The sequence below is a fragment of the Coturnix japonica genome, chromosome 1 (assembly GCF_054131305.1).
Source record: "Coturnix japonica strain WE chromosome 1, WE-NBRP24, whole genome shotgun sequence".
In the NCBI taxonomy this organism is placed as follows: Eukaryota; Metazoa; Chordata; class Aves; order Galliformes; family Phasianidae; genus Coturnix; species Coturnix japonica.
The window spans coordinates 79,867,852-79,893,558 of NC_140663.1; the positions used below are offsets into that span (position 1 = coordinate 79,867,852).

The window sequence follows — 25,707 nt, forward strand, 5'->3', positions numbered from 1 at the left end:
TTTTAGGCCCATGTTGGTATGAAGCAGTAAAAATTGAGCTGAAACTCATTTTTTCTGAAAAATCTGAAAAAACAAAAACAACCCTGAAAAACAGGTGAAAACAAAGAGAGAACTCAGTTTTCTGAAAAAGAAACTGAAAAACTGATGAAAACAAGTGCTTTAGTTCATCAGTTCATAGAATTCCAGTTCTTTCCAAGGAAGCAATTGTAAGAAACATCCAAGCTGTGTGCTGGTATAGGTTGATGCAGTGCCCTAACAGAGTCCCTGGAGTCTATTTACATGTGAGAAATATGTGCTTCAGTTCATCCTCTAGAGAGAATCCTGTCAAGAAGATCCCCAAATCTGGAAATGGCTTTTAATGTCCATGGTATTCTCTACTGGTGCAGTGTCGTAGTGAGGTTTTATTTGTAATAGAACACGTGTATATATGTGCTTCTTTTTGATATGCTTATATAATCTTATGAATGCATTTTGTCAAGAGGAAGGAAATAATCCTTTCAGATGATACGTGATAAACATAGAATTATTCTGGTGAAATGATGTTTTTCTTTATTCTTCTCCTTTGTTTCTTTAGATATCTTCAAGTACATCCCATTCAGGTCCTGATTTAACAAAGCAGTGTGGAACATCAGCATTATTTCAACTGGCAGAGGTAGTATTAAAATACTGATGACTAATTACTACAGGTGCAGTGGGACAGAGAAGTTAATGATGTTGATTGCCCAGGTCTGCAAGGCAGTACATTGCCACAGTTATAATTACTCTGTAGCTTATCGAAGTATAAATTTTTTCATCTTGGGCGCTATATGTGAAGATTTCTTCAAATTAGCAATCAATTTGGAGACTTATAAGTGTCCATGTTACAGCTGATGAGAAGTACAAATCCCTGATAGTCAAAGGCTTATGCAGTCTCCATTTGAATTGCTTCAATTCTTATGTCAGAGTTCTGTCGTTCGTGTTATATATTGGTGTGAGTGATCTCTTAGCAAAAATTTGAGAAATCTGAAATTGATCTGAGGAAAACGCAGTGACTTGCAGAGTACGTCCATTCTGACCATGTGGCCTGTGGCCTGAGCTACAGGATAGAGACACTACTGATGTCTGGTTCAAAGCAAGTCTCTCCCATCTCATTTCACTCCAGGTGACTGTTCAGTTTACAGTTGTGTTGGAAACAAAATAAAAGTTGGAGTTCAGCTTAGGAAGTTGTAAGAGAAACAATAAGAAGAAAACCTGCCTTCCCAAGGACAACTGCTTGATGCTGCAAAGTACTAGCCTCTATAGCAGCATCAGCATGGCTTACAAATGATTCAAAACTGTATGCGCCTTCCAAGTCATTGCTGAAGGAACATGGCAGTTTGAGGACTTTGTTACAGCTCTGCTTTTGAATATCACTGTTCTTCAGACAGAATGAACTGTTTTGGTTTCCATTAACATTATCTCCAGGAGGAGATAACCATGGCAACTACTGCTTTGCAGTTCTTTGCAGGATAACTGTGACATTAGAATAGAGATCTGGGAGGCTTTTATAGTATCTTCCAAATTATTTTGCACGCTCAAATAAAGGAAAATGATTGCTGAGATTTGATCAACTTTTTTTTATTCCCTTTTGGAGGCCATTTGGTAAATGGAGGAGAGAATTGTTTGTGGAGATATTTTTAAACTGGTAGGGATATGACTGAGATTTCAAGTAGCTTGACCATGGTGATAGTGACATACTGTATTGTTCCATTTTACTTGGGACATTCTGAAAAATCAGTCTAGCAATGTCTTTCAAGGATATATAAAAGGGATTTGAAGGACTGTGGAAACACAACTAAGAGTATTATTCTTTTCTGTAGGGTTTTTGTTGTTGTTATTATCTTTTAGAGCAATAGAATCCGCCAGTCTTATTTAATTTGTTTCATTAGAGCTTCAGCATTTTTTCAGTATTATTCTTCAGCATAATTTGCTATCATAAGTTAGGATCCTAGAGAGATTTCCTGTGTAGCTCTCCCGTTAATACAGGTAAGTAACGTTAACAGTTGATGTTTATTTAATAGTAACTATTTTTAACTCACTTTAGATGTGCCTTGCTTCGGAAGGGGTAAAAATGAAAGAACCTGGGAAAATAAAAGTGGAAGTATCAGAAGATGTGACAAGGGAAGTTCCAGAAATGGAATTGGAGGAACTGGAGAAGACAACAATAAAGGACTCCTGTACAGGAAAAATGGAACTATCAGAGACATTACAAAACTGGGATGAGACAAAAGCTGAGGAATTAGAAACTGTAAAATGCAGTGATTTTACTAGTCTTCTTAAGGATAGCAATCCTTTTGAGAGAAATGATAACACAAAGGATTACATGTGCCGTTCTCCAGAGCTTTCGTTAGCTGAAATGAGTATCCTTGGGCTGGGCAAGCCAGAAAAGTTGAAGAAGAAGAAGAAGAAAAATAAGTTGGACCGGCACTCAAATGAAAAATCCACCCCTAAAAAGACTTGTAAAAAGAGACAGTCCTCCGAGTCGGACATTGAGAGTGTAATGTATACAATTGAAGCTGTTGCAAAAGGAGACTGGGGTGCTGAGAGACTTGAAGAAACTCCACGCAAAAAAGCCCGCCCATCCTCAAATGTGAAGGGAAGCATGTTGGATACAAAATCACCAAAGAAAAAAGTGAAATCTAAAGAGAAGAAGGCATCAAAGGAGAAACTCATGGAGACCACCAAAGAATCAAAGCCTCCTGATTTCCTTAGTATTACAGCCAACAAGGAAGTACCCTGTGAGGCTTCCGATAACATTAAAGTGGAACCACTGACCCCAACAGAGGAGGTGGTGCCCCAGAGCTTACCAGAACAGGTCAAAACTGAGGACAGTGACTGTGTTAAAAAAATAGAAACCTGTGGCTCCAGGAAATCAGAGAGATCTTGCAAAGGTGCTCTTTATAAAACTCTGGTGTCAGAGGGCATGCTTACGTCTCTGCGTGCTAACGTGGACAGAGGTGGGTGGTTTTGACTGCTTTGTTTACGGCATGAACCACAAAAGTCTGCCTGGAGTGGGAGGAAGAGCAACAGTTTATGTTTAAACTGGAGTTTAAGAAGTGTGTGATGGGGTTTGTGTGTCTGATTGCCTGAAATGCTGGGCTTGGGGGCTTCATAGTCCATGGTACGTCATCTTTGAGTCCTACGGTCCGTGTTCCTATTTATCTAAGCCTCTTTGATTTTGTCTTTCATGACCTGAGATTTAGCTTTTTGACTGAAGGCTTGTCCAGTTGATTCATCAGCCTGCTAATAGAAGTCCGTAGGACCTGTGTTGTGTATAACCCCGAACAATTGCTTTCTGCGTAAACATCCCTTGAAGCTGTGGCTATGAGCACAGTTATTCATCCTACAAAAAGCAGATATGTTGCACTTTCCCTTCGGTTGTTAGTTTTGCTGTAGGTGGTGAGCAAGAAAACTTTGCCTTGTGGAAGATTACATTTGAGACTGAAAGCTTCCAGAAATTTTCATGAGCTATACTGAAATGTATTTTTCCAAATAGTAGATTTAGGTGGGTAATTCTTCAAAATGCAAATGGAAAAAAAAGATATTTGTAATTTAGGTGAGTTTATTACTGTAAATCTACTCATTTCTTTGTCTTCCGTCATACCTCAGGGGATCCTGATTTTGAAGGTAGAATATATTTATAAAGGGGGGGAAAGAAAAAAAAAAAAAAACCAAAGAAAAAGAAGTTGCCAACAATTTGTTTATCTTGTTCTGGAAGGGGAAGAAGGATTGTTTTGTAACCCCTTCAAAAAGGTCAGACATCATAGATTGCATTGATGAATGGGTGTGCAAGTTCCTACTGAGTCCACCTTAGCACATTTTTCTAAGATGAGAAACAATTTTCTGCCTTCATCCCAGGAAAAAGAAGCTCAGGAAAAGGCAACTCCTCAGATCATGAAGGATGCTGGAATGAAGAAAACTGGGCTTTTTCCCAAAGTGGGACAAGCGGGAACAAAAAACTGAAAAGGCCTAAGCCAAAGGAAGATTTTGTTTTTGGGTAAGTTGCAGTTTAACACTGTTCAGAGTTTTATCAAAGTCAGCCTGGTAACTTAAGAGCGAGTCTTCCCATAGCAGTTAGTGAATATCTAACACTCAAACATTTTAAACTACAGAATCAGAATAAGATAGAATTCCTGAAAATTGCCAATCCTGTTTGGTTGTGTTATGCTCTAGATTCCTGTTGGTTATATACCAAAGTAATTTCTCTGAGGTCTTTCCTGTTTGTCACTAATGTAAGCAAATTTGAATGACATTATTTGCTAACTTGCTTAAAAAAACCCAACAAACTACAATATTTACCTGCTCAAGAGATGAAGAGGGTTAATGATATTTTCAAAGCACTTTATTAAAAACACTATTTGAAGTTGTGTGTAGGTGTTCAAGCAGAGCAAACAGAATTAGACTAAGAAAAAAAGAGATTTCTTTGCCCACTTGAAATTGCTGACAGAAGAAAACTAAGTACCGTTCTAATATTTGCAAATAATTGTGCTAAATACACCATTTTGCCTCTGTGAAGGCAAGATGTATATGCAGTAATTAAGTATACCAGAAGAATAATTAATGATTTCAAATGCACTGAAATTTAGTAAAGCTGCACAGAATTACTCTTCTACTATATGAATAATACTTTTTATAAGAGTACTAACAGACTTATTTAACTGCAGGCTGTAGCTGTTAAATCTGGTTGGCCGTTCATACTAACTTGCAAATTCTTGAAGACTTCCAGTTATCTGAATTCAAAGGGGTGAAAATGAATTTAAAAAGGAGTAGATTTTCCATGCTTCATGCTTAAAACTATAATGCGTTTCTTTTGTTCCAGCCTTTCTTATGCCCCTTTTATAGCCTGTTCTATAGGAAATATAGCTGCAGCTCACTCTGCAGCAAAGGTGTTAAATTGATGAAAGTCACCAAGCATTCTCTTGTTTGGAACAAAACTAGTGGTACGCCTTGTATTATTAGTGCACTGCATATGAACTTTGTAATTATCCAAATCTTCAATAAAAAATTGGGAAACTTTTAGGTCACCTTAAGGCATGAAAACCAAATGCATCTCCTAGCCAAAAAAAAAGAAAAAAAAAAAAAATCTGATTTCAAATAACGTATTCAAGGTTGTTATGAAAACTGTGTAATAATATATTTGCCAAATACTGTTCTACCATAGTTGTCTGGCTGGGTGGGAAAAATACACGTTTATAGATGTTGCTTCCTGATTTAGCCATGCCGTTAATGAATATTGTTCAGTGGGCTCTGTAAAGGCAGAAGCAATAATCTGTGGAGATGATGTGCTGAAGAAGGTATTGGTTATCCTTGTTCCTTACCCCACCTGATCTTCTGTCTACTCAAAGAGCTGTTTTTACTTTTACCCGCTCCTCTTAAATCTTTTTTCTCCCTTCATGATGACCTTTCAGCACTAGAGCATCTGTCTCCTGGGTCCTCACCACTCGCTACCATTGGAATTGCTCCTTTCTCCCCTTACTTCCCTGTGTCCACATAGCTTCTTCTCCATTGGGGGCTGCCTACGTTTGCCCTGGTGATGCATGCCAGGTGTGCTTTGTCCATGTACTGCTGAGTAGAGATCAAACAAATCTTTGTACTCAAGTACAAATACAGAAGCTGAATTATACGTACTTATCACAATGCTGGATTAATATATTATAGTTTGTTTACAGTATGTGTGCATCTTTTTCTTCTCAATGTATATACATGTATATGTGTGTATGCACATGTATTCATAGCGTATTTTTTCTCCGGAAACGCAGCTACATTTAATTTGATTGGTTTTGTTTCCCCTTTAGCTTAGCAAAGTTGGAAGAAGAATTTGAAAAGAAATTCAACAGCCTCCCTCAATACAGTCCTATTACCTTTGACAGGAAAAATTCATCTGTTCCAAGGAAAAAGAGAAAGGTTGGAAGCGGCTCATCTGAACAACCAAAATCCAACAAAGGTAAATTAGTGTGCAGTATGTTCTTAATAACAATGCTTTGACAAGCTCAGAAATTTATATCTTCTTACCTTGCTGTTATACGTGTGGAAAGTGTGCAGTCAAAACATTTTTATCGCACTGAAACTACTTGGTTCTCACCTGGAATATATTTTAGGCTGTATTCTTCTAATTTCCATGCTGAGTATAACTTGATGGAGATTGTGCACAAAATAATTTCCTCACAGTGAACAAATTTAACAAAAATGGGCATATTTGATAGAAAAGTGGATTTGTCAGGTTTTCTTGGGGGAAAATAGGGAGAAAATGGCAAATCATCCAAAAGTTACTTTGAAGTTTTTTGGAGAATAGTTATAAGCAGTTTTGCATTTAATCGTGCCTTTAGACTCTATAAATTAAATTGTTGGATACCAGAAGTGTCTGAGTGAAATGCGATTAACTCAGATTATTTTTTTTCCCCTCAAGATCTTAACTCTCCATTGCCAGTTTGTTCTGATAAAAATGGTTTGAGTTTGCTCAGCTCCATTGCTGAGGGTTATAAAGGAAGAAAAACTCATGACACATCTGGCTGTATTATTTACAGGCAACCTGTTTAACAGATGTAGTAGAGAAGTGAATATATGTTAGGGAAGATGCTTTTTCAACCCTGGCACCACTAATCATCATGATCTGCTACTATGAGAGTATCATAGACTGGCTGATTTTCACATCCAGAATGTGTATTTTAGCCAGGCAACCTTGGATTAGATCCTTGCTTTTTGAATGCTTCAAAAATAATTACATTAGAATATGCAAGGTTGAGCAGCTGTTCTTTTCTAGTGCATGTCAATTTTGGTATTGACTCTTGTATTTATATAATTAGATATGGAACAGTCAAACTTTTGCAAATTTAGACTTGTGTTAGTATCAACTGAGCTCTGACTCTCATATTTTTATTATGGGATATATTTGACACAACCTCTTTAATATGTGTGAATGATTCTTTATTATTTTTTAACAGTATTTTAAGCTACATCCTTTGAGAACAAAATGGTCTGACAATTGAAGCTGTAATAGCAGCTGCTTGGATTTCTTGCTGCAGTATTTACCTGTTCAGGTGTCTGTATGTCCTTTAAAAAAAGAAAAAAATAAGGCAGACCCAGAGTTGTTCTGTTTTTCTTTCTAATTTCATGATATGGTGCCTTTCCAGCCAGGTGACCTAGAATTGAAATTCTGCTTTTTTTGTTAGGTTCCTAAGTACAAGATGGTTTTTATCCTTGTTCGCATCACTATTACAAAGCTTGGCAATATTTTAGCCGCGTCTCAAGGGAAGGTCAGAAGCATAACTGCAGGCAGGTCACAACCCTGATACAAGTAGATTTGGCACAACCCTGAGGAAGAGGCTGTGGAGCATTTGCCTGTAGCTGGCAATAAGGGCTCAAAGCTAAGCCACCTGATTTTGTGCTGAAGCAGATGGCCAGCAGTCACATGAACTTTTCCAGCAACTGAGCTGTGGGGTTGCAACAAGCAGCCCCGGGGGCAGGAATATCTGATGGTGACACCAGTGTTTATGCAGTGAGCATATAACCACAGCCCTGAAATAAATCCAGGCTGAGATATCACTATTTGTTCCCAATTTCAGTGAATGCTGAATTCACAACAGCTGGCTGAGTGAGCTGGCAGCTTGCATCAGTCATTCCAGCTCCCTGGAGACTGAGGCTCAGCTCTCTAAAGCTAACTGAAAAGCTTCCCAACATACCTTTTATTTTTTTTCTCTATTTTTTTTTTCCTATCTAAAAGGAAAAGTAAAAATTGCTAAAATTGAAGGCACTCTGTGGTAGTGGGTTGGCTTTTAATTCATTTTCTTCCAGATTTTTTAGAATTTTTAAGGTTAGTATGCAAAATGAGAATTTGGAACAACCTGAACAAAACTGCACACAACCAAGCTTACTAGATCTATGGGGAAACAGTTCCAGCTACGCCAAACACCCATTAAGCTGAATTCCCAAATTAATTAGTTGTCTTCTGACAGACCATTCAGCCTAGACATGCTATTAGCTTGCTTACAAACTGTGAGTCCAAAGACATCTAGAGAATTCTGGCCTCCAGTGGTGTTATGCATACAGGTCTACAAACCGGTCTTCTGTGAAAGGGAAGCATGGGAAGCAGACATGTTGTGCAAAATGATGGAGACTGCTTTGAAATGGTTCCGGGTTTTTTGAATTACCGTGTTTATACTGTAAGAATTCAGCAAAAGCAGAAGAGGCATTTTATTCTTGCAGTGTGATGAGAATGAACTGTTAAGAGGCAGTACAACTCTATGGATGTCACCCTGTGTTGGAACATAAGAGACCTTAACTTTGCTGTGCTCTGTCTTGTCCTCTTGTGTGGAGCTGTCTCTGCTGCTTTGCTCTTTCTTGAAGTTGCTTCTGGTGTAACGTCTTTAGAAGAGGCATCCATTACAAATGGGGCCTTCTAGTGGCTGAGGCCTCCTATGTGTGTACTTTTCAAACAGATAATCATCACTAAGGGTAGGTTTAGCAAGCTCTCTTTAAAATCGAGCCCAGCTTTTCCTGAATGAGCATCTGCAGAATCATAAACTTCCCATGCATTCTCAGTCTTCAAATAAGTATATTTTCTACAGACTTTGGCTTAGTGCTTACTAAATTGCATCTGAAGTCTGGAAAGTAGATTGGAGTGATGCACACTGAAACTTCCACAGGATGTTTGGAAAATAAAAATAGAGGATTCTTTTTTTTGGTTTGGAGGTGGGTCGTTTGTTTCATAACTGGGTCTCTATGCCTTAAAGCAAAACAAAAAACCATATTCTACCCTGCCTGACATGGGTGCCACATTTGATTTTCTGTCAAATGTGATTAAAGTTTAGCTACAGGAAGCTAAATAAGGAGATAAGCCTGATTTGTTGCCTGACTCAAACAGACAGGATTGTCAGGACATTTTTTTACTCTGAAGTAGGGAATCTGTAGATCAGTGTCCACTGAACCCTTCCGTTATCTTGTTTTGCCCAGTCCTCACTTCACGTAGTTCTTTCAATATAAAAATGCAGGTGGGGCCCTGTGATGTAACTGTTTTAAGTCCATGTGTAAGGGTAGAGCTGGACTTTATTAAATGAAAGAGGCTGTTTTTTCCCCATGAGTTTCAAATTTGTCCAAATTCTGCTCCCATCATGTTAGCAGGAGTCTTCAGTTGGAGTAGAACTGAACAAGCCCCAACCCTTCTGTAAATCCCACCAATGGTTTGGTACTAGGCTTATGCACCTACTATAGTAATGTAACAAAAGGGCTAAAAAATGCAGCCATTCTGAATCTGTACAGATGGCCTGCTCCAACTTTTGCTGGAGCTGTGACTGATTTTATTTTTCTTCTTTCCAATGGAATATGTGCCAAAACATCCCACCACACTGAAGCCACCAGTCTACAGTGAGTCACTAATACACTTATTTGCAAAAATGAGCAGCAAGCATAGTCATTATTTCTGTCGTGTGCTGTGTAGAAATGCTCACTTACACACTAAGCACTTCACCAAAGCTCTTGTTTTTGGAAGGCAAGGTGAGGAAAATGTAGTATACGTTTATTTATGAAAGGAATTTTCTGTATTTTTATTTTTTTATGGCCTCTAGGACTAGGAATAAAGCATCAACTTAAAATGACTTCTCTGTGGCATTCCTTTCAACCTTAGCTTGTGATTTTGGGACTCAGTTTTGAGCATTAGGTTGTCTGGAGATGACATGCTGTAAAATTTCAAAGGTAATTTACCTTGCTTTCTCTGTATTTTTTCAGTATTATTGAAGTGGAACCTGGTTTCTATGAATGTTGTTCGCCTAAAGCTTATCCTTTTTACATGTACTAAACATTTTCCTCCTTCATTCCTTATGTACAGAGATAGGTAGTGATCAAAAACTACAGATTCATAACATGTATTTGTCTTGCTTGCACATCACTACATAGTTACAGTTTTGTATCAGTAGGCAATGTATGTCTGGTTTCTTGTAAGGATAAGGAAGAGTGGAGGTCGGTGTTTGTGGCAGACAAAATACAGATCCTGCCACAAAGGAAGGATGCCCTCTTGGTAGGGTTTCAGTCACCTTTTCATCTGCAGCTCTTCTCCCTTCTGTTTAGACAGCTCTGGTTGAGCTAGCCTGAAGACTTGTTTACCTTTGGAAATAAGTGTAGTTTGTTTCTGAAAAGTAACTCCACAAAAACAGCTTTGCAATGTGTAGGAAGATCTGTTGTGTCTTTGATCTGTGATGCCTTTGCTGCTGTACTGCAGTTTACCCCATTAGTGTGGCAAAGGATGGCTTCCTTATCACCTGTGTTAGTGGTATGCTTTGTTGGCTGCTGTCATGTAAACTGTCTTTGGACTATTTCTAGTAAAGAGTGCTATCAAAGTAGGAATGGTAATAGCCGTACACACTCTCACTTTTCTCCCCTGGGAGCTTTTGTTTCTGCATTCACTATAAACTTATTTCTAGTCACCAAAAAAGCAAACCTAACTCTTGCATGTAGTGGTGGATTGGCACCGGCTGGTAAGTAAGTTACTGTCCAGTCACTCATGCACTTCCCCAACAGTGGGATGGGGTAGAAGAATCAGAAGGGTAAAGGTGGGAAAGAAAAATCCGTGGGTCTAGATAAAGTCAATTTGACTTGAGTTACTTGGGGGAAAAGAAAGGAAAGCAAGGGAGGAAATAATGCCAGTTGTACTGTTTAGTGTGATGAAACATGGTAAGAAACATATTTTTGGTTTGAAAGGTTCAACTGTCATGCCTATGTCCTCTATCAACATCTTGTTCACCTCCAGCCTCTTTAGTGGGGAGTCTGCAAACAGAAGACCTTGATACTGCACAAGCTCTGTTCAGCAGCAACTGAACAGTTGTTGAACAGTAGGGTGTTATCAACACAACGGGATGCTGTGAAGAAAGTTACCTCTATCCCATTATACTTCCAAAAGGGAGCATGTCTTCAAACAAACAAAACTTTTTTTTTATGGTAGGACAAAGTTTAAAGTGATCATTCTTCAACTGGGGAGTTGAAGTACAGCCTACTGAAGCCCACTGAAAGCCTCCAAGAGTCCTAATGGAGACTTTCTAGATTGTGCTTCCCTGTGAAATGGTGTCCTGCATTAGTGGAATTAGAGGTTATATAATAGATACTGTAACTATTATAGCTTTTTTAAAAAAACTGCTAATTAAAAGTGTGTATTATTAATGTTGTCTGTAGGTTCAGTCCAGTCTAAGAGAAAGAACTTTTTCCCAAAAATTGTCAGCAAATATAAGCACAAAAAGAAGAAGCTTAATGTTCCGGACAAAGGTACTGGTAGTGAATAACTTAGTTAAGGTTTAGAGCCGTATGCTCTCTGAATTCAGTCTTGGGTAATGCTTCTAGGCAGAGGCTGCTCAGCTCTCTGATTGCTTTGTTCCCTTATGACCCTATCTATTTTGATTCCACTAGCTCCTGGTTCCAGTTGATCATATTACAATATTCCCATACAGTACTGTTTTGCTCATATTTGGTATCTCCAATTACAATTACCCTGTTCTATACTCCATGCAGCAGAGCTAGCAAAGCATGGGCAGTTCTGTATTTGGCCCCGAACTACTTTAGTCTTCCACTGCTCATAGGTCTCTAGTCCTTTGGTTTCCCTATCTCCATTACATCAGAGACCAGATCATTTGTATTTGGCCAGACTATTTATTCACATTGTTTGCTCCTCTCTCTGATTCCCATGTCTAGAGCTCTGCAGACTGCAGCTGGTCAGAGCTTGAAAGCTGGTTTCTCCACTAGTTCTCAGAAATAGTCCTGCCAACCCAAACCAGCCCTCCCTCTGCAGAAGTCTTAACCAGCTTCCTGTTCCTCCAGATCTTGGAGTAGAGTTCTCTCCCACATCATCCTGGTAGTGTAGCAGTGCCACTCTGGTCACTCTTAATTATAAGGCTCTATTAATTTCTTCTATTTATTTATTTGTTTTTTTCCTATCCATAATAAAATGACAGCTTCCCCAGGATCCTTATGCTTGATCCCTTTCCCTAAGGCTTAGCCATGTCATTTGCTCTCCTTTCCTGTTGCTATGTTGTGTATCCTCTGTGGTGCACTTGCACTGTTTTCCCTTATAGGCTCTGCCAGCTCTGCTGCATCCAGCAATGCAAATTTTTTTAAATTACTTATTCTTTTTCATGGTATTTGCATAACAAACACGTTGTGGGAGTTGCTCGTAAAAGTAACTATCAATTGTGCTTCCACATCAGAGTGAGAAAGATATCACTACACTGGGTGCCGGTCAAAATTTTTATGTCTTAATTATTAATAGACCATAAAGGTGAATTAGTTTAAATAAGTAAAACTAGAATTTAACATTAAAAAACATTACAATTATTCTATAGGAAAAAAAAAATACAAGCTTTTAATAAGATAAAGTAAAAAATATCTGTAGATAAAACATGAATTTGATTAAAAGAAACCAGGCTGTTTTGACATAAAGTGAAGTATGCACTATGATCAAAGATTAAAGGTTGACAAGTGTTGAATACCCTGGCCTCACTCCAGTACAGCAATGGCATGCCCCAGGAAGTTGAACATGTGAATAGTATCATAGTGTCTAAACATTAAGGACGTGTCTGTGCATTTGCTGGAGTGTGGCCAGTTTGCTAAGTTCATCCCAAGACTGAAGAAAGGCATGAGAAGCTTGAACCTACCAGTCTTACACAGCCCACACAGGAATCATCAAAGGAAAGACACTGATATATATACACACACACACATGTTCAAGGGGAGTTGTATTTTCTGAGTTAAAGTGGTAAAAATTTGGTGTCTTGACTACGAGAACTACACAGTGAGGAACAGTTATCAGCCAAATGCAGTCTGGGTATGGCCTTGGTGTACATCATACATCACTGTTTCATTAGTTCCTTGGCAGTGTGGCCCTAAAAACTTTGAGTCCAAGAACCATCCCACATTCTGCAACACTGAAGCTGGGAATCCCCATGTGTTTATTTAAGTTAAAAAATAAACAAGGGTTTAGTTATTTTGATTGTTTTGTACTTCTGATGAGTCACAGCTATATGTATGTTATGGTTTTTATGAGGTTAATTTTGTTGGAGGAAGGAGACACTTGGATATTCTCATAGTTGGAGGGGAGACACCTTTAAGGGTTGCTGTTAGCAGGGGTTACGCTGCCTTCATCTTTGACAGCTTGAGAACTGCTACAACTCCTGTTACCAGATGTTGAAGAAATTATTTTTTATCTACCTGGTGTCTTACTGACAAGGTTTCTGTGGTGTGCTGAGCTGCTTTGTCATTTTATGGTCAGAAAAGCAGGTAATAGATAGCTCTTCAGTTTTGAGTGAGACCAGTAGTTGAGTGGGCTCTTGAGTTGAGTGTTCTTATTGTAGATCTGCCTCTGTGATTTGAGTGTGGTTTTGGTGCTAGCATTTCCCAAAGGGAGCTCTGTCTTGTCTTATCTTTGTTCAGTATGGCATTAGGAAAGGGATGGGGTAAAGGTGTTTGTCGGTGTTCTTGATACCACCTTAGCTGGTTTTGCTCTAATTGCATACTATTATACTGCAGCATTAAAATCAGGGTTAACAAGGAAGTTCCAATCTCCAGCTGCAAGCTTTAGAGAAGTACTGATATTTGATAAAAATAAGCAAAATCAAGGCAGTGTGTCACATCTTCTAAATCCTCACTTTTTCTCTCCGTTGATTTTTGTGTTTTTTGGGTTTTTTTTTTCCATATGTGTAAGACTTGAGTTAGAGCTATGCCAGTTTCTCATCTGCTGTGTTAGACTTGTGTTGTGGTATGCTGTAGCTTGCACTCTACAATGCAAGAAAGAACTAACCATGGACGGAGGCAATCAGAAGACTTCATGTACTCTGTAGAACTGTGGAGTAGGGTAAACTGTCCATGCTAACTTTAAACAAATCTAGCTCAGGAAACCATCTGGCATAGAGCTCTAGGTGCTTTTCTTTCTAAGTCATTTTTGTGACCAGAAGGCCTAGATTTTCATATCATGTGCTCAACTCCTTTTGCAAAAAATAGTCCCCAAGTAGTGCATGCTCTACTGTCATGTGGTAACCTAACCTCAGAAATGTTTCTAGGACTGAACAGCAGACAGAACCTCATTTCATTTCTAGAAAGCATTCTCCTGAACATTAGATGAATTCTACACCACTCATGCATGTAGGAGAGCATGGAAGCAGGAGGGATACAAAATGGATTAAAGAAATGACTAAAAAAAACCCAGAGGGAATTAAACTTTTTTAGCCCTGTCACTTCAGCACTACAAATCAAAGGCTTGATTTAAAGCATCCAAACAGATACGCCTTTGTCAGTGGAAGCAGCAGAGTACTGGTTTTCTTGAAGGCAATGCAGGATGAGGAGCCTTGTTTGCTCCTCACTTTGCCATTCAGTTGTTCATCTTAAGTTCAGTGCAAATGGTCTTGAGAGCTTTTAGTCTTGTATAATGTCCTCTGAGTTTGGTTTTATCTCTGTTTGAATAACAATCTGTAAAGAAAGCAATGAAATGATCTCTTATCCCAACTTCCACCAAGACTGGTAGAAAAGCTCTCTTGAGGAAAGCAGCTCTTCCCTTCAGCACCCACTCTTTTCAATCCAAAGTGTGGGAGAATGAAACACAAAACCCCACTCATTCACTCTTCATTTTTATTCCTTTCTCATTCGAATTGCATGGCAGTGATTTTACAAGGAGGTGATAGCTCTTCTAAGCTAAGTGAATAATCATAGAGGACTCTAAGTCTCCTTTCAAAGACTGAGATACCTTAAAACAGGGAGAGGGTACTCGTCATCCTGAATTTTCAGCTGCCTTCCAATCTTTCTTAGTGAAACACTTAAGATTAGATGTACTGCTTTTTCCTAATCTGTTGCAATTTTATTATTTATTTATTTTACCTTTCAAGACTTTATATTTTCTTTAAGTTCTTTTTGATGTATGCGTGTAAAATTAAACATGGATTTTAATAAGGACTGCCTATTGTATTTACCAATCGAGATAATTTCCAGTGACCTGGCATAGCTCATAAAAATAATACACATTTAACTAAAAACATACCCAAGTTCTGTTCTTTCAGATGTTCATTGTTTGAAATCATGTCTTTAATGGTATTATTAAATGTTAAACAAGAATAATAAATTTTAAAACAAAAAAAAAAAAAAAAGTTTGCATTGCTAAAATTAAAGCCATTATAAAATCAACCTTAGGTTTAAACAGCATTGTCAAGGTAGCATCTAATTAGAGCAAATCCCTGAATCAGAATTAGCAAATACTGCTGGGCTACAACCAAGCCATTACATTAATACACAATCAACGCTTTTGAATTCCCAAATTAGAAATCTAGAGATAAAGCTGCCTGTTTAATTATACATTCCAATTAAGATTTTGGTCCCAGTTAGTGCAGTAAGTTTATCTGAACATCTCACTATTAGCTAAATTGAATTACTTGGAAGTCACATTTATAGTCGCTAGTGTTTCTTCTTAATCATTCTGCTTTTAGGCAGATGTTATTGCAATCACTCACGCACTTTTTAATAAAAGAAAAAGTTTTAGAACAAGACTCTGCTCTGCAGAGCATCAGCATTTATGGGTAAGCACTGTTCAGTGCTTAACTCTTCTGAAAATGGAGTGCATGTGTCATTTTTTGCTTGTCCTGTCACCCACAGAGTGAATAAATGGGTTTTAAACATTTCTCAAAACAGGAACAAAGATTGAAGGAAACGGCAGGGAAGAGAAAGCAAAATGTAGACATGGTAACAACTATAAAATAAAGGGCTGTTAAAAAGAGATGAGCTGTAATCTGATGAGTAGTAAAGAAAATAACGAGTTGAAAATGCACAGAAAAGACGAGATGGAGATGTTAGGAAAAATTACATTATCATTCAGGAGGCAGAGTGTCTGTGAGAAGAACAACCTGTGGGCTTGGTGAAGATGCCATGAGTGCTCTCAGTTTCAAAACAGTCCAAGGAAGACTTCACTTCACTAGAGTGAAGTTAGTGCCTGGTCAGGTGGAAATCTGTCATCATGTTCCGCTTCATGGATGGAAAGCTGCTTTGAAATGTCAACACTGGTACTGTTGGAAGAGGATCAGACAGTTCCATTTGTACTCTCATTTTACATAGGCAGTGATCCCATTGCAGTATTTTGTCCTGTGCTTATTTTCTTTTTCTTTTTTCTTTTTTTTTTTTTTTTAGTATTCTTGTATTTGAGTGATCTAGCTTGACTTTTGTATTTACTGTGTTTGCGTTTCTGTAAGCTTTACTGTTTTGTAGAAGGCAGCGTTTCCTTTTCCTAAAAGGAGGTGAAAAGGAGTGACTTGAGAGAGAGTTCTGAGGGTTATTCAGAGTAATTTCTGAATGCTATTTGTGATTCTGGCTATGAGCTAAGATGTTTACGCAAGAACTCTAGCTGTTGTTGTTCCTTAAATGTGTTTGTCTATTAGCTACTCATTGGCATCTTCTCTTGTAGGGTGTTGTATGCTGTCTGATAATGTGCTCAAACTGAAATGCTACTTCCTCTCTCACAGCTTACTTTAAAAACTTGAGCCTCCTGGGAAACTTTATGCTACTGTTCCAGTGCAAGCCCCTGCAGCATCAAGATGTTTTGCCTTGGGTTGTGTTCTGAGTACCTGTGAGGAAAGGCTTACTACACTATGTACATATTTACAAAATGTTAAACGAGAATAGCCAGGAGTTGTATCTTAAATGTAGATTAATTTATTTTTGTTCTCTTTCAGCCATACTCTCAGAAGACAGAAATCCCATTGAGCTTGCCTGGAGGAATAAAATTTGTATATCTGCTCTAAACACTCCAGAGCCAGCAATGATGCATGAGCCTTTAGTAGGCAGTCAGAAAAGGAAAGCAAGGAAAACTAAAATCACTCATCTTGTTCGAACAGCAGATGGTCGAGTGTCGCCAGCAGGAGGGACACTGGGTAAGGAAATGGTAGTTTTAAGTTTAAATTTTGTTAAAATTGGACAGTTGGAGGTGGTATTAAAGCAGATAATTAGGGAAGTATTATTCAGCCAGCACGTTCTCAGACCTGCTCAGAAAGATCATTCTATTAATGCAGGTATCTGTAAACTGTGAAGCGGTTATATCCTTAATAGCCAACTTCATTTGTTTGGATGCCCACATCTCTCATCTCTCCCTGGGTATTTTTCTAAGAGCTGATTACAAAGAGAAATTAAAAAAACAGTTACATTTCATACTTTCTTTTCAGTCTAGCAAAGTTATCATAATACTCTTCGTAATACGACATAAAAATGATTCTGTGGTGTGACAGTCAGTGCAAAAGCCTCAGTGGTTTAGATAATCTTTCAGGACTTCTTGTATCTTAAACATACACAGAGACATAAGCTCTGTTGACTGACCTAGAGGATTAAATTTAGCTGAATCCGATGTCAGTAAACTGCTTCACAAACCTCTGTGAACTTCTGCCATTAGCTTGGTTCAGAAGAGGCTGCAGCAAGAATTCATACCAAAATTGATAGCAAATTCCAAGTCCTGAAGGTGAGGCTTCTGTTAAAACTGGACTGGTCAGTACCTCAATGTCATGAACATAAAGGCTAGACTTGCAAGCTTAAGTCTCTTTTGTTACAGAGGAGAAGCCAAAAGATCTTCCACAAAGCAGTCTTCAAAAAGCATCGAGTGCAGAAACGGATTGCAACAGTGAATGCTCCGGAAATGCAGAGACACAAGAAAATCATAGTATTACATCAGATATGCCAGCAGTGTCTGCATTTTTTAGCTTAGCTGCTCTGGCAGAAGTAGCAGCAATGGAAAATGTACACAGGTATGATTTTCTTTTTCCCTTGATGCTAGAATGTTCAGAAAGCATGCAAACTGCATCGTGTTTAATTTGGCCTGTGCTTCCTCCTCTACTGCTTTCTCTGACTGCTTCCTACCACTGTCTTCCTAGTGTTAAGTCGACACCTACATGACACTGAAATCTATTTCAGTATGATCCCCCTTGGTAAACTTGTCTCCCAGATTTTGTGTATAGACCACTTAAGATGCTCTTTGAAATCCTACTAAAAGAGAGTTTCCAATTTTCAGACACCATGTGTCAGGTAATAGATTGAAACAGTTATTGCACACTGTTTTCTATGTCTCTGTGGCCTAAGACTGCACAGAGAATTTCATATAACTTGCGCACAGATTATTTTACTGAGCATGACTGAATGAAGCTTGCATGTTATTTTTACTCTTGTGCTTTGCTATGTAGGAGGGAAAGCATTTGCAGAATGTCCTCAGGGCAGAGCAGTTCTGAGTGGGTCTGGTCCTCTCTGTTTGAGAGTAAGGCCATTCACACAGATAACATAGAGATGCACGGATCTCTTAGGCCTGTTGGGTCAGTTCATGGTCAGATCTTGCATTCTAGACCTGTGATGGGAGGAAATGAATGGCAGTAAGTCATCTTTAGCTCTTGATTATCCAGTATCGTCCTTTGGTGCTCCCTACTGTTGAAGATATGGTGGCCTATATCCTTTGCTGTAGTGGAAAGTTAGGGAGAAAATTCTAGGCCAGTGTGAAACCATCACAGCCTCAACAAATGGTATGTAACAGATTACTGGCTACCTATGAAACCACAAGGTAACAGCTGATGATGGCATTCACAACCTCACAGCCTACTGTTGATCTTGTAGCCCCTGTGGAAGGTAACACTTGATGATGGCATTCACAACCTCACAACCTGATCTTGTAGCCCCCGATGAACAATCCAGTTCTGTTTATTCAGACTTAATGTGAATCATTGAAAAGCCATTTTTTTAAAGCTTGAAGGGTGCCAAGAAGGAAAGTCTGATTAACCCAGCCTGGCACCTTTTCTCTACTGAAGCTGTTAACCTTGCTTAAGAAATAGCTTTTCAAGTAAGAAATGTTTTCGTACTACAATCAGCCCAAACTTTTCTCGCAGTTTTGCAAAACAACAGTCTGCTATCAAGACTGCACAAGTATGAACTTCTGTCATCTTCCATGACAGGAAGCCATGAAGTGAGACCTGGAGAAGTGCTGTCCTGAGTTCTGCTTACACTCTCATCCTTGTGGTTTCATTGATTTCCAGTAATGCTGTGAGAAGTACTGCACAAGAATGACAAGATTCACTTAGTTACGATGTTATCCTCTTTGTTCTTCTAAAAGAATTTCTCCCTCATTTTTCCTCATCAAAAATAATGTTTTGAACAGATGTTTTACTTATCCTTCTGCTTGGGTCTTCCTTACCTACAACCATATTTTGTCAGCTCATCGTGCAGTTAGAGCAGTGTGGCACCTTTCATAAGGCCTGAAAAAGCCAAACCAGCAAATGTCTAGCAACTGTTGCAAATTCCAGCTTCTATCACTAGGGAAAATGAAAAGGGAGACTCTTTCCAAGTAACAACTTTGCCATAGGTCTCTTGATGGAAATCAAAACAGAAACCTGAATCTGATGGGCTGCGTGCTTCTCTAACTTCTACTCTGTTGGCTGTTTATTATCTGTGCAACTTCTTTATCTCTGAATAACTGGAAATGAGAAGAATAGTATTAGAGGTTTGCTTGAAATGTTCTTTTCAGACTCTAAATCCAATTATTATATAATTTTACACCGTCTTGGGCTTCAGAAACCAAAGTCCTTTCTAAGTGTAACCAGAGCTTGTCTGGAAGTGACAGCATGGTTTTCATTTGAGTGTTTGTTTAGCTCTGGTTACCTTGTGTGTGCCTTAGTTTAGAACTTGTGATCCCGAGCTGCATTTTGTACCAAGGCCATTTCACTGCAATGCAGGTGTGCAAAGCATGTCAGTACCTACATTTCTGTAGAGAACGTAACTGGCAAAGTGCAATCAAAGTGGCCTTAATGTAAGTAAGAATTAGGCTCCAGATTTTCACGGCTCAAAGTGACACATAATGTAACAATAATAGCATCTGACTTGAGAAATTAGATAACAGGCGGTGACGTGCTTTAGCATGTATTTTAAAAGGCAAGCTGCAAAGGAGCTCTCCCAGGTCCATCTGCTTCAATGACTGATGTTGATTTCTAGCACGTAATTCTGGTGCAGTTTATTTTTATGATATCCTGTGCCAGGGGATCATTTGTAAACTAACACTGCTGAAGTAATGAAAGAGATGTTGTGCTGGGTTGATGAAGTGTTAAGTCATGAAACTCGGAATCATCACAGCATGTTACTGCTGATAGATATATTTTTGTATTGCTTAAAAGCTTGTTATTGACTCTCATTAACATGACATACGCCTCTGTGCATTTGCCATCTTTTGCCGTATGTGAGCTTTGCTCTCCACAGGGCTGAAACCACCCATTTGGGAAACATGTTAACAGCACTTGTGTGCTCTTAACTTACTCTTTGGCCATCTGTTTTGTTTTGTGTAATCAAATACCATCAAGACTTTTCTGACTTTGCAGGTTGTCCACAGGATATTTTCTTACTGTTGCAGGAATGCCTGTAAACAGAGTTAGCAGCCAGCAGTATGAGGACATCTGTGGCAGCGTGGTGTTACGGTTCTGTAGCACTAGATGTTGAACTGAATCACTTGCTAATTTCTCTTTCCTGTCTGATAAAAGCATTTCCATGCTCTGAATAACGGTGGTTTTCTGTTTTTCTTTGCAGAAATCAGAGGGCCACACCTCTCCCACATGATGGACAGCCAAATGAAATGTCTCAGGCTCCAGTGCTTATTTCCTGTGCTGACCAGTGAAGCTCCACTTTATTGTAAAACATTGTGCTTTACCTAATATCCTAGCCTTGTCTTTACCAAGGGAAGCTAGTCAGTCCATGTGATGGAAACTATAGACTGCAAGCAAGTGCTTATTGCTCTGAGTGGCCCAGAATTCACTGGAAGCCAGACATTAGCAACTTGGGCCAGGTCCTCAAATCGGAACCCAGTATGTAGGAGGGTGATATTATTTGTCTATTAATGAACAGGAATGGAATGATCCCAGAGCTTGCTTTCTATTGAAGGCTTTTAAACAGTAAACAGGTGGTTGATGTGAAGAAGGCTGCCTTTACTGTTAGTTCACACAGCATCTCTTTTACCAACCAGAGAGTATGGCAACTAGTTTCATATAATGCCTAGTTAAATGAAAAAATCAACAACAAAAACACTGACGCACTGCACTAGTTATTATTAGATATTCTTAGTCATTTTTGTACATGAAGATTTAAGTTCTAAGATGGTTTATATTAATAGGTTATGCCTACGTTTATATTGTAGAATGAATATAAAACCTGTTCCAGAGAACTCAAGGCAGCCTGGACAGATGTACCATTGTTAGCGGTGTTTGGGCAGCCACGTGGTCCAGATGTTCTGCACTTTTATATTTGCCACCAGAGTGGTAGAGTTTACTGGCAAAAATTCTGACAGGCTATGTTTGGGTTTTGTTTCTTTTTAATTTAGCTTTGAATAACCAGGATGATGTGCATTAGAAAAAAAAAAGGAGTGGTGTATGAAAAAGAAAAATACTGCAGAGAATAGACTTGTCTTTCATGCCGTGGAAGGTTCCTTTATTTTTGCATAGATATCTGAGTGACTCGGTGAAACTTTCCTGTAAACAAAAAGTACTGCAAATATGTTTTTCAAAAGTGACCTTAGTATTATTTCACCATTCTGAAAGACCTAAAAGCATGACTTGTCAATATACATGTACTCTGATAAGCATACCGTTTGCATTTTAAAGACACTGGCATTGTTGTTGTAGTTACTATGCACAGACGGCTTCAGAGTTTGTATAAGGGGCCAATTACAGTTTGTGTTGGTCAAGGGGAAAGTTTTATGCAGATAAACTACAACTGAAGAGTAATGTTTGACCGAATTCAGACTACCACAGATCCGCCTGCCAGCTTCTGTCTTTGCTTATGCTGAATTTTTGTGGTTTGCTCTCATAAATGCATCCCGAAAGCCAGGCCAATTGTATCACTTGGCCTGCTGTATTCGCTATTTTGACCTACACTATTGTATAACCAAGCATTGATTCCTACCAACAGATGCAAAGTGATCAGTAGTAATTAATCTAAAGCTACAAATTCAACAGGGTACTTCTTCAATAGCACAAGATGTTTCCCTAATTCTTGCATTGTAGCACAACAATTTACCAAATTGGACTCCAGCAATAATTTTATATTAGTCTTCGTCATACTGGCTGACTTTTTGATAGTATTAGCTTGAGTTTGAAGTTCTTTGAATTAAGTCTTTAAATGATGCGAGTTTACATCATTCTATCAGGCATTCTTATTTATACTTGACTGAACTGATAATATGTTTTGGGGTTATTTTGTAACTAATTTGATGTAATAGCCATATGGACAGTAACTCTATTAATGCTTGCTAGGTTTAGCCTTTCTTTGTTGTAGCTAAGTGAAAGTCTGTGGTTCGTTGTTGGGAAACAACGTACCAAGAAACCACCTGAGTTGTAACAAAGGGTTAAAGGTTTGGCTAGGGTAGACAGCTTGGAAAGTCTCACTAAAACAGCACCATCAAAGATGCATGTGTTGGAAGAAGGGAACAACGACAAGAACAACTAAATTTCAGAGCCGATGTGTCAGTGAAAAGGCTTTTTTTAAAAATTCAGGTGAATTTATGAGTAAGAGCCCCTCAAATGCCATTGTAGCCTATGGCAGTATTTTTAATAAGATTTTATTAAAGTTTTATAAGTTATTTTAACAAGACAGAAAAACTAAAGACTTTAAACTGTTGGGTCACAGCAAGGTGGCTGTTGGAGTTTTGGACCACTTTATAATTAGCTGAAATCCAAATATGTTACAGTGCAGGCCGTTCACCTTGACAATGGTACTAACTTATTTCTCTAGAAACCTTTAGAGTAGATATATTTTTGTCAAAGCACCCCATCCTTCCTCAATTTAAATTTCAATATTGTTCCTGAAGATATTTCTGTATATTAATGGTACCTTTTTTAAAAGAAACAGAAAATTACTTTTTTCTATATGAATTAATATCTTACTTGATCTGCTTTTCCTTGACTTTCCCTTAGAGAGGGGGTAGGGTTGGGTCAGTTTACTGGATATGACTGTTTTCAGATACTTATAAACCTTTTTGTAGATATGCTTAATTTTTAAGCGATTAGGCACTGAGAGTAGCAGAAATCCTGCAAAGCTTTATAGTTCACTAGGCATTTGCCTTTGTTGGTTCTCTGAGTGACGTCTTGATTTTCAGTAGCTAGAGTTTTCCCTGAATCTACTAGAAGGGGTATCAGTATTTTCAGGTAACAAAGTCTGTTAGCACAACAAAAATTTCAGACCAATATCTTACTGTATTGGGGGTGGGTTGTTGTTGTTTTGGTTTTTTTGGGGGTTGTTTTTTTTTTTTTTTTTTGTTTTGTTTTTTTGTTTTTTTCCTTGTTTTGTTTTAATTTTTATTAATTTCTGCTGCTTTTGTTTTGGAAAAATCATATTGCTATTGTGTGTACTTCAGTATACCAGCAAACACTGTTACCTGTTAACACATTGTCCACAAATGCCTCTAGAAAAGAAATTGTTGCACCTTATGTATATCTCAAGCAAACCAAAATATGATGCTTTTCTGCTTTGTTTATTCTGAATATGTTGTATCATACTTTACTGAACCCATTTTAACTTAGCTAAATCTATCAATATTTATGCATTTCACATTATTTTCTGGATCTGAACCTGTGTATAAATCTTTCTTTAAAAAAAAGAAAAAGAAAAAAAAAGCGATTACCTTAGTTGTTCTCTATCACTTTTCCATGGGAGTGGGGGAATCTCATCTCAAGTGTAAGATGCAGTACTGTCCCAGGTTTCCTTGGCTTTTATTTATTTAGTGATCTTGGGTATTTCATATATAGTTTTGAGGTATACAGAATATATTGTTGTAGCCAAAGCTACAGATGTAAGCAGCTGGGAGGAAAATACTGTAATGTCTTCTTAATTATTCTAGTACTGTATGCAAATATGGGAAGAACATTCTGCAGAACATTTGAGATGCAGATTCTCATCCCCACAGTAGGTTATTTTCCAGATATTAGACCAAATCAATGAAAAACATCCATGGAGATCAGTTATTGCTCTGCTTATGGCAGTAACCTACCCCTTGAATGTGCTGTGATTTCAGAGATAGAATATATTTATTTAAGATGACTGAATGCTCTTTTATACTAATACAGTATCCCAAAGTCATGAGCAAAAGATTTCTTGTTAATTTGGGTTTCTCTTTCATAGCATTGGCGCATGATGTTTGAAGTTGATGTGGTAAGCGTTGTTGTTGGAAAAGGGTGCAGGAACAGGGGATAGGAGGAAGCTTGTGAACAAACCAGTGTTGAGATTCCATCGTTGCGCTTTACTGTTTGGGTGAAATCTACTTCTGTAGCATAAGGCTGAAGAGCATTCTGCAGCCTGTACCAAGCAGAAACCCGAGAGAGTTGTAACTTACATCAGAATGAGGGAATGCCTTATAGTTTGGACGCTGTCATTTGGAGCAGGATATTACATTGGAGCTGTTTACATCTGCTGCCTGTTTAGCTACTGTACAGATACTGGAACAGATTGAAGGCTACAGTTGTAGTCATGGGACAGCTAAGGGAGGTTAAAAGGAAAGCTGGCCTTTGTTCTCAGTATGGTGAAGTTGTGGCAACAAAGAGGAGCTAGGAAGAAAGATACATGTGTGCGCGCGCGTGTGTGTGTACATTCTGAAATAGACAAAAACATAACGGTTGTACAAGATCTTGTAATGTATGTCGGTCCTTTGAGTGCACTCCCTTTTTTGAATGCTGAGTCTAATATGGCTACCTCTCCTAGAAGACTACTTTTGTTAACTTCCATTTGTTTTCAGGCTTGATCGTTTAATCTTTTCAGCCATTGGTACCATTTGTATATCGCTGTATGCTTTACTTCCCGAGAGCAACGTTTATCTGACAACACCAGGCTGAATATACAGTGGTAGCCAAACTGTGTTGCTGGAGCATTTTTGTTGAACCTCTGCCATAGTCATATGAGTTGCGGGATATAGGCCCACTTGGATGGGTTGTGTAAGAGCAGGAACTGCAGTGCTCATCAGGTGGTGGACTTCAGATACTCCCAGTGGTCATGCAGTCAGCCAAATGCTGCTCTTGAAATTTATTCTGGAGTTTACATTTGCAATCTTAATTTCACAAGGAAACATAACTGTGCAACTTTTGTGTTGTTATACCATACATTATTCGTTAGACAACTGTTTGTTTGCCGTGCTTGTTTTCTAGATTGTAGAGCTCGTAGGTATCTTTGCCATGTTCTGTACTATCTGTGGCATTCTTCTTACCCTGTACATATTATGAAAAACTATCATCTAAAGCTACCAGAACATTGAGTCATTTTCAGGACACTGAGAGATGAGAATGAGTGCATTTAGGCTGTGAAAGAGGTTGGTTTTTTTTGCCTCCTCTCCTGAACTTCCCAATAAAAAGGCACAGAGAGCTTTATTCTCTCACCTATTATAGTCTTTTATATACTCAGTATTTTCTACTGAATTGACAACTTTGAAGGAGCTTATGAAGTGGATGCACGTTTTATGTTCCCCCACTGATTCTTCTGAGGCAGGCATCTAGGAAGAACTGACTTGAGACCTCCACTCAGCAGCACACCTAAGCTTCTGCCTAAAATCATCCTTATTTGAAGGGCAGCGTTGCATGTTGCAGTGCAACCATGCAGGAGCCTTGATTATGGACCACTGTGCCCCTAGAGTTGAGCTTTGGTTTTTGTGATGCTTCTGGAGGTGGTGTGTTATTTTGACCTAGGGCCTTCATTGGC

The 25,707-nt window shown here is 38.5% G+C and overlaps 1 protein-coding gene across 26 annotated transcripts in view; it reads left to right on the forward strand.

Annotated features, from left to right (window-relative positions):
* Nucleotides 1-25,373, forward strand: part of BBX (BBX high mobility group box domain containing) — a 125,500-nt gene extending 100,127 nt beyond the window's left edge. For 13 of the 26 annotated variants that reach the window (XM_015877871.3, XM_085546198.1, XM_085546284.1 and 10 more), the window contains 8 exons: nucleotides 575-652; nucleotides 2,063-2,975; nucleotides 3,877-4,015; nucleotides 5,814-5,962; nucleotides 11,176-11,265; nucleotides 16,698-16,895; nucleotides 17,564-17,756; nucleotides 20,563-23,643. In XM_015877871.3, coding sequence (XP_015733357.1) covers nucleotides 575-652; nucleotides 2,063-2,975; nucleotides 3,877-4,015; nucleotides 5,814-5,962; nucleotides 11,176-11,265; nucleotides 16,698-16,895; nucleotides 17,564-17,756; nucleotides 20,563-20,650 — 1,848 coding nt within the window. In that variant the 3' untranslated portion in view covers nucleotides 20,651-23,643. Of the gene's footprint in view, nucleotides 1-574; nucleotides 653-2,062; nucleotides 2,976-3,876; nucleotides 4,016-5,813; nucleotides 5,963-11,175; nucleotides 11,266-16,697; nucleotides 16,896-17,563; nucleotides 17,757-20,562 lie in introns of all 26 variants that reach the window. The other 13 variants (XM_085546218.1, XM_085546309.1, XM_085546235.1 and 10 more) reach the window with 3 other exon arrangements.
* The last annotated feature ends 334 nt before the right edge of the window (nucleotides 25,374-25,707 follow it).